Source organism: Nanorana parkeri, unplaced genomic scaffold, assembly GCF_000935625.1.
Source record: "Nanorana parkeri isolate BGI_ZX_2015 unplaced genomic scaffold, ASM93562v1 scaffold75, whole genome shotgun sequence".
Classification (NCBI taxonomy): domain Eukaryota; kingdom Metazoa; phylum Chordata; class Amphibia; order Anura; family Dicroglossidae; genus Nanorana; species Nanorana parkeri.
In genome coordinates, this window is record NW_017306343.1 from 1699799 (window position 1) to 1708979 (window position 9181).

General features: G+C 44.3%; 1 protein-coding gene across 2 annotated transcripts in view; it reads left to right on the plus strand.

Moving 5' to 3' along the window:
* The first annotated feature begins 450 nt into the window (after window positions 1–450).
* Window positions 451–9181, plus strand: part of MAPK12 (mitogen-activated protein kinase 12) — an 86117-nt gene continuing 77386 nt past the window's right edge. For both annotated transcript variants that reach the window (XM_018576737.1, XM_018576738.1), the window contains exon 1: window positions 451–842. In XM_018576737.1, coding sequence (XP_018432239.1) covers window positions 721–842 — 122 coding nt within the window. In that variant the 5' untranslated portion in view covers window positions 451–720. The remainder of the gene's footprint in view (window positions 843–9181) is intronic.

Consider the following 9181-nt stretch of genomic DNA (forward strand, 5'->3'; position numbering starts at 1 on the left):
AATAGGACACACAAGGGGTGGCTTTAACCCTTCCCTACTCTATCCGAAATGAAAAATACAATGGTAATGTTTACGTCAGTCTGTAAAAAAACAGGAACGGTATTGCACAGTAAATAAAAATTTCAAAGCAGGCCATTTCCTGAGGGAGGACTCCGCAAAGCTGTTATTACAGGTCCGGTAAACCTGGCAGTGTTTCCAGCACACAAGCACTCCTTGGCCCTCCCAGACAAGACTCAGCACGATCAGCTTCTATGTACACGAAGCTCAGCAGCTGCAAATGGCCTAGAAGTAGTGACAGGCCCGAGCTGTGTATGTTCACAGGTGACCCCAGAAGCCCTCCACACCCAGCAGCTGACTGACCGCGGAGGGTGGCCTGTGGTCATGTGACCGGGACAACAAAGCTGTGTATAGGGTGCACTCCATGACCGGGACAAGAACAGAGCCCCGAGGAGAAGACGGAGGAAAGTGAAGGGAGAAGGAGGCGTCGCTGTGAGTGTGGGAGGAAATGAGTGCACAGAGAGCAGCCCACACCGAGGAGGGGGGGGGAGAGGCAAGTCATTGATGGTAAGAGAGGCAGGAACAGCGTCTATGTATGGTGCATGAGACACTGTGCACATCCAGCTCTCTGGAGACCAGACCAGTGAACGAGCGGCCAGGTGACAGTCGGATCCCCGGAGTCCTCCATCATCCGTACCAGCAGCCGCCGCCGCCGCAGCAGCCATGTCCTCAACACTGCCTAAGAAGGGCTACTACCGGCAGGAGGTCAACAAGACCATCTGGGAGGTGAAGGAACGGTACCGAGACCTGATAGCTGTGGGATCTGGAGCTTATGGCACAGTCTGGTAAGTGCCCTAGAGCAGGAATCCAGGTAGGAGCAGCCTCTGCAGACACGGACGAGGTACAGGGGGACTCACGTGAGCTGCCTGATGTTTGGCTGCATAGATTTTACTGTTGGATCTTATTACAAAGTTGTCAGTGTGGCCCCTGTGCTGCTGGTTTCCTATTTCCGCCCAGTATTCCACAGCCTTGCCTCACCCCAGGCACACAGTAGTTTCACTTTTTTATCATTTACTCACATCTTCAGTTCATGTTGCTGTAGAAGTGCAAGGGAGTATTGTGTATGTGTTACCTAATGTAAACACAAAGATCTACTATGACAGGGGTCTGGAAGGAACACCTGGCCAGGGTGCAGATAACACCGCTTGGGAGAAGGAAAAGTATGGATTCCAGCTGTGTCTGTGCATGTACTGAACAGGGATCTCCAGGTCTGACAGATTGATTTGTACTAAACCCTGATCTCTGGGTCTGACAGACTGACTTGTACTAAACAGTAATCTATGGGTCTGACAGACTGACTTGTACTAAACAGTGATCTCAGGGTCTGATATTTTTACATGTACTAAACAGTGATCTCAGGGTCTGACAGATTAACTTTTAGCTAACAATGGCCTTATGGTCTGGCTGACTGACTGACTGACTGACTGACTGACTGACTTGTACTAAACCGTGATCTCCGGGTCTCATATTTTTTACTTGTTCTAAACAGTGGTCTCATGGTCTGACAGATTTAACTTGTACTGAACAGTGGACTCGTGATCTCCCAAATTGACGTGTAGCAAACAGTGGACTCGTGGTCTCACATATTGACTTGTATAAAGCCGTGGACTTGTAGCAAACATTGGTCTCCGGATCTCACATATTGACTTTTAGCTAACAATGGCCTCATGGTCTGACGGATTGACTTGTACTAAACCGTGATCTCTGTGTCTGATATTTTTTACTTGTACTACACAGTGGGCTCATGGTCTGACAGATTGACTTGTACTACACAGTGGGCTCATGGTCTGACAGATTGACTTGTACTACACAGTGGGCTCATGGTCAGACAGATTGACTTGTACTACACAGTGGGCTCATGGTCTCACAAATTCACGTGTAGCAAACAGTGGACTCGTGGTCTCAAAGATTGACTTGTACTAAACAGTGGTCTGACAGATTGACTTGTATAAAACAGTGGACTTGTGGGCTGACAGATTGACTTGTAGCAGACAGTGGACTCGTGGGCTGACGGATTGACTTGTAGCAGACAGTGGACTCGTGGGCTGACAGATTGACGTGTAGCAGACAGTGGACTCGTGGGCTGACAGATTGACTTGTGGAAGACAGTGGACTTTAGGGCTGACAGATTGACTTGTGGAAGACAGTGGACTTTAGGGCTGACAGATTGACTTGTGGAAGACAGTGGACTCGTGGGCTGACAGATTGACTTGTGGAAGACAGTGGACTTGTGGGCTGACAGATTGACTTGTGGAAGACAGTGCACTCGTGGGCTGACAGATTGACTTGTGGAAGACAGTGGACTCGTGGGCTGACAGATTGACTCATATCACACAAGTGACTCTGGGTCTGTCATTTGTACTTGTAGGAAATAATGAATTCAGGATCTCACAGTCGTACCTTTAGCTCGGTTGCCACTGCCTTGGGTAACATGTGTAAACATGCTATAACATGTGGAAAATCCAACACAAACCATCCACAACAAACAATTACATCACTGTCATGGACTGAGATGATTGAGCAGGGAATGCTTGCCAAGTACCATTTGTGGGCTTTTATTTTTAAGTGCATGGACTTTGGCCTTAAAACACATTATTATTCTCATTGATAGCATTCAGCCTGTAGTGCATGCATGATTAATTACATTGATTCATTTATAGTGCACTTTTTATTTCTCTCAATCAATATCATTTGCCCCTAACTGCATTGCACACTTACAACAGACTCTCAGTGAGCAGCTTTAACCTGCTAAATAGTAAAAAAAAAATGTAGAGGCCGTAAAGATTTAATTAGGGGTGGAGTTCGTAAATAAGGTGTTTCAAATAACTCGATCTTAATCGCTGCAGAATTTCAGACGCTATGATGGTGTATGTTTCAGATTTTCCAGCCTGAGGGCTGTTTACTTCCAACCAAATGTGAAGGAGATTAAAGGATATCTCCAGAGCAGATCTCATGGTGGCTATTAATGCCTCCCCAGCATTTTTCATGAGCTCCATATCCTTCACAGAATAGGTCTTTTTTATTTCTTCCATGGTCATTTGGCTACATGTTACAGTCTGTACAATCTCTTTATCCGAAGCAAATGTATTGCAGTCCACTTGAATCCACTGATAGGGTGCACACACCAGCGAGCAACCAGCCACGGACGAAATACACCATAATTACAAGGAAGCGCGGCACTCCTGTATCTGTTGAAGATCGGTGTGTAATCTTAAATCCATCAATCGGCATACAGCATATTTTTTGGACAATGTCCTCTTTATATTTTGTCTTTCTGTGAAACGATGATGTTATTTGCGAGCTGAGGAGGTTTTCTGGTCTTCATTCATACGGGCTTTCCTCCCCTATTAAGAAGGGAAACGCGATTTGAGACCTAGTTCTGTGGGTCTATCTCCCCAGGTGAGTACTGTTCCAATTTTTGCATTCACTGGATGGAGGTGAAGGTCTGTCAGGATTCTGTGGCAACTGGAAGTTTCAATCTATCTAGTGGTGGACTATCCCCTGCATTTGTTTGCACGATTATAATTGTTGCACATTGGACTTTGTTTTTATCACTCTGTTTTCATCCTGTCAGGTTTTGATATGCTCTTTTGAATATATTTTTGAAAGCATATACTTATATATCTTCTTGTTATATCACATATTTCACTGGATTGTATATATTTATTCAGCTCGGCACATGATTGTCATTCACGTTTTTAGATATTTTTTATTTATCTTGAGTGCCTAGTAGCTCTTATTTGCATTTATTTACTGGCGCTGATCACATATTGTTATTATAGGCATACAACATATGTCTCAGACAAAATCTGTAACGCATTTCAAACATACTTGCGCTTCATCATAACATAGCCATTTATAAGGCCCATTCACATTCAGTATGTCTGGATGCACCAACCAACGCACACACAAAATGCAGTGCATGCAAACACATGGAAAAGAACAAAAACAATGCAGCAAATGCATGTAAATGTATGAAAAAGCACAATGTAGCGCCCTTTCAACGCTACATTACGCGACAGTCTAAATTGTTAGTGTAAAATTGAAATAAGATTAGGCCTGGTTGTTGAGAGTACAATCTAGCACAATGCGATCACTGAGGCCTGGTTCACACCTGGGGGTTTTACAGCGCGTTCCTGCGCGCTGTAAAATGCTCAACATGTGAAAACCAATAATTGCCTATGGTCATGGTTCCCACCTGGGTGTTTTACATCACGTAGGAACGCGCTGTTAAACACCCTACGCCCAAAGTAGTACAGGAGCTTCTTTGAGGCGTATTTGCAGTGCATATCCATTAGGATACAGCCGGATAGCCCTCGGAAATGCGCATTTGTCACGTGTTTTTTTTACCACAAATTGCTGTAAAAACGCACGGCAAACGCGCATATTCCGTACGCACAGGTGTGAACCCAGCTTGAAACTTTGAATGACGCTGCATTCACTTACATGAGCATTTCATGCATGCTTGCTTGCACAGTAAACGCAAATGTCATCCAGATCATCCGACATCATTCTTTATAGCAGTGGTTCTCAACCTGTGTAATCTCAGGACCCACATTTCTCCTTGGTCATTAAGTTGCGACCCAAGTCGCACTGCAATGGACCGCAAGACATTGCGCTACCGCGCGTTCCATTGCGGGCGATTGAACTGTGGGTGGGAGGTGCGTTTGGAGTGCCATTCAAATGATTGACGTGTGATTAGTATGAACGGACCCTCAAAAACACTGACAGGCACACACAACGACAGACACAATCTTACACACTCACAGACATTCTCATACACACACCTACATTTTAATTTTTTTTTAGGTCCACCCAGTCTCCCTACCTCATGGGAACTGGAGTGGATGCTCAGCCTGGGGTCCAGTGTGGGCTGCTGTGCTGTGACTGAGCTCCATCCAAATGTGCATTGCTTGTACAGCTCCCTTGCACACCCTGTAGAGGTTCCAGGACCCAGAATGTGATATCACTCCGGTCCAGCCACCTCTACAGGACATGCAAGGAAATTGTAAGCAATGCATTTATCCATGGATCTCCCTCCCGGCCACAGCTCCAGCCCACCCCACCTTAAGCTGACTCTCGGCGCCGAGCAGCATATGAATGGCTGCTCAGCGCTAGAACTGACAGTGCTGCGCTATGGGGAGGCTGAGAAACCTCTCACCTAGAAAAGTGGAAGGCACGTGGTGACCCACTGAGCATAGAGTCGCGACCCACTTTTGGGTCACGACCCACTGAATGCTGTGTAGCAAGATTGGAAGCCCCGGGGCTGATTGTTTCAGCTCCTGGGTATAGTAAAGATAGTTGTTTTCTATGCGCGCTGTTCACACCATACATGCTCCTTGGTGTGCAGAAAAACACAACTCAGTGGACATGGTGTGAACAAGCCCTATATGTGGTAACCTGCGGTTTTCTACAAGAAAAATGTAGGTCATCACTAGGGCACATTGAAAACCATTGTTTACTGTGTGCCCTGTTTATACTGCAATGTGGTGTGGAAAAATGCAGCACATTTCATGGCACTGCATGTTACCGCAGCACATCACACCGCGCTGCTGTGCAGAGATGTGAATTGAGTGCAACTTTGTACACTCTCAGGGCCCACTCATGCCAAAACCACATTAAAAAAATGCATGGGTTTACGTGCATTTGCAGGGTTTTTTTGGGGGTGGGGGGGAAGTACCATCACTCCTACTTTTAAAGGAGATACGTTTACAAGCTCACAGACACTAGCTTGCACCCTAAAACGCAGTGTTTTAGCATATGGATTAGTGTGATCGAGCCCCTATTCAGTTTATGTCCGGTGAAGTAGTTTATTCCACTACATAGTTGTTGCTGTTAAATCCAAAGTAGATTGCACAATCATTGTAGAGTAAACATACAATGCTCCGGCTCTGTTCACTGGCTAGCTCTTGGAATTTCACAATTTAATATTTTCATTATTGTCAACTAGCTTGTTGACAAACGTCGTCATGAGGAAGTCGGTCTAAAGTTGCCTACTCTGCGTGCACTGTCTGCAATCCATTATTCAATATACTGTACACAAACCTGTCCAGAGCACTCAACGCTAATTAAGGCCCCATTCACATCAAATGGATGCTTTTCATTGTGAATTTTAAAAGGGCACTTTTGGGCATTTTCAATCGCGTTTTAGCGCTGAAACGCACTTAAAAATGCTCTGATCATTGCATTTCCATTCAAATCTATATGGAATCCGCTCTGATCAGCGCGAAAAAAAAGAGGAGCCGCAAGATCGCGTTAATGGTCCCCATAGGAATGTATGGGATCATTCATGTCGGTGGTTCAGCGTGACCAAACCACCCTGGCGTGAACGGGGCCTTAGGTAAGTGGCCTTTTTTCTTCAATAGCGATGAAGCATGCATTGTGTTTCTGCATGTATGAGTGCATATTGCAGTGAAAGGAGTAACTATTTTCCTCCCCCAAGTTTAGTTCCTCTTAATTTGCATCCACGTGCTACGTATACAGAACTGAAATCTGTGTATGCATAATCATTACTCTTGATCTGATTCTAAACACAGCTAGTTTCCATGCAGCAATTAAGAATGTTTACATAATGAGAACCACCTAAATATCTTTTTAGATGAATGGGAAATTAAATCATATGAAAACTGGAGCAAAAATAATGTTACCCACAGAAGCTGTTCAACTCCCACTCCAATTTGACATTAGTCAGCCAGCACCTCGTAGCTCTTCCTACAAGGATGATGAGGTGCAAATCGGGGATTCTGGACATCCTTCTAGTATTTACAAAGACAAACTTCTAGCTGTCAGTGTGTTGTTAATAGGTTTTCCCAGTGGCCCAGTTAGAGAACAGGGGAAAAGAATGCGTCATTAAGGCTAGATTCACACTTGTCTCCTGCGTTTATTTTACCACAGCGTAATTGAGCTGGAATCTTGTTTACATGCGTTTAGACACATTCAGAGTATCCAATCTGCCTTTGGCACACAGATTTGTATTTATATCTGAACACAAGTATCCTGAATGCACCTAAACATAGGTAAAGCCATGTAGGGGATCCCACCGCACTGCACTCCTGACTGAAAATGCCCCAACTTCCAATGGAGGGGGGAGTCTCTGAAATGACAGCAGATGGTGCCGCTGGATCAGATAAACAAAACAGTAAGTCACCAGCACCCCAAAGGCTCTCCAAGCAAAGTTCTTTTTTATTCCAGGTGTAGAGTTACATCACGAAGTGTAGCAACGTTTCGGAAACGCATCCGGTTCCTATATCAGGCAAAACAAAGTCAGTTTGTTTTTCCTTAATGAAGGAACCGGATGCACTTCCGAAATGTTTTTTACCTTGTCCCTCGAGCCGTGCTGTATCCGCCGGCCGATGCAGGCATCCGTCTTCCGGGTTCCATCCCTTCCGAGCGTCCGCGTCGCAGGGGGGGGGTGGGGGGCCAGAACCGGCGGGAGATTCAAAAGTTTAAAAAAAAAAAGAACGAAAAAAAGGAAAAAAATATAAGAAAAAATTATACCGCCGGGGAGGTTAAGAAGGGACAAAGAGGGTGCATATTTTTCTACAGATACATGGGTGGTAGACGGATGTATAATATTGTGGTCTCCTGGTACAATGCTGGCGTAAATTGGGTATGTATGAGTTGACTAATGAATATGTATTGTATATTTCAGTGACAGCTTGAGAGCCGCGTTTTTGGTTTCCAGAATCATTTTTTAAAACTCCTTAAAATTGCTGTTCACAGCGAAGGCTGCATATGTCTGATACAGAAGTGTGTCACAGTTTCTTAGTGTATTGGCAAACCTAGAATAGCTCAAGCAGGCAGGCCTAGGGGAAAAGGGAGCACATTTTAAGCCACACTGGTGAGCTCTGATAATTTGTTTACCTGGCCTAGTAGTATCTTTTTATATATATTCTCTAATGTAATGCTAAATAAAATTAAATTGCAGTTTACATACAAATCACAGGTTGTATGAATTTACATGGCATGGAGATGTCCCACTTTTAGCTTCTTCAAAGCCGAAGCTTGACAAGCGGATTACAAGATATTGGCTGTTTTGTGTTTAGGTGCCTTTAGAATGCTACTAGTGATGGACTACATTCTTCTGAAATGATTAAAACAAAGAATACATGGATTTTTTTCCTCCCATCATCAGTCCACCTCATGTTTTCAGTCCTGTTTAGGTTTCAGCAGCAGCCAGGATAAAAATTCTAGGAAGAATGATTGAAATCGAAATTAAAAATGCAGGCTCTGATTAAAAAAAGATTAAAATCTGGAAATGATTAGGAATGCCCTTAATAACCTAAATATGAATGTCCTTAACCCTTTCGTAACCAGAGGTCATTGATGCGTAGATGTCCAGGCCAAATTTTAGCATAGTCAATGATTTACTTGAGTAGAACTCTCTGACTAATATGCCTACGTAAATCATTTTAAATGCAAATAACGCTTGTATTTGGTATGTTCTTTATAAGGGAAAAGTGATGTGAAATAAATGTCATTTACAGTGATGCTTACCTTTGCTGCTTCTCGCTCCGAGCAAATCTGTTCCAAAGCTGTAAAGTTGAAGTCTGTTGGGAAGCTGACACTTCGGGGAGCGTTGATCTCCTGGATCAACACAGCTATTAGGCCTCATGCACACGGACACCTACGGACTCTTGCTGTAGGAATCTCAGGTGGGCCCATACACATGCGGCTGCAGTGTCTATTCAGGTGAATGACAGACTGACAATAAGCGTACCTGTCAGTGGCTGTCTGCATATAATCTTACATAGAAACAAGATTACTTTTAGATTGGGAGAGATGCTTGCCACTGGACGTAGAGAGGTTACATCCAAGGACATGCATCTTTCCCAATCCACAAGTGATTGTTCCATATACGATTACATATGGTCAGTCATGGACTGATGCGGCTGCTGTCAGTCTGTCATTCACTTGAATATACACCGCCTCTGTATGGACCCATCTCAGATTCCTTGTGCAAGAATCCCCAGGTTCAGGCCACAGCCACAACTTCAAGTCACCATGTGCATGAGGCCTAACTGGTTTCTTCCTCTGACCTCCACGTCATCACAGGATAAGTGGTGCCATATAGTGGTCAGACAATTTATAATCCTTTTTATTAAAAAAAAAAACACTTTCCCCC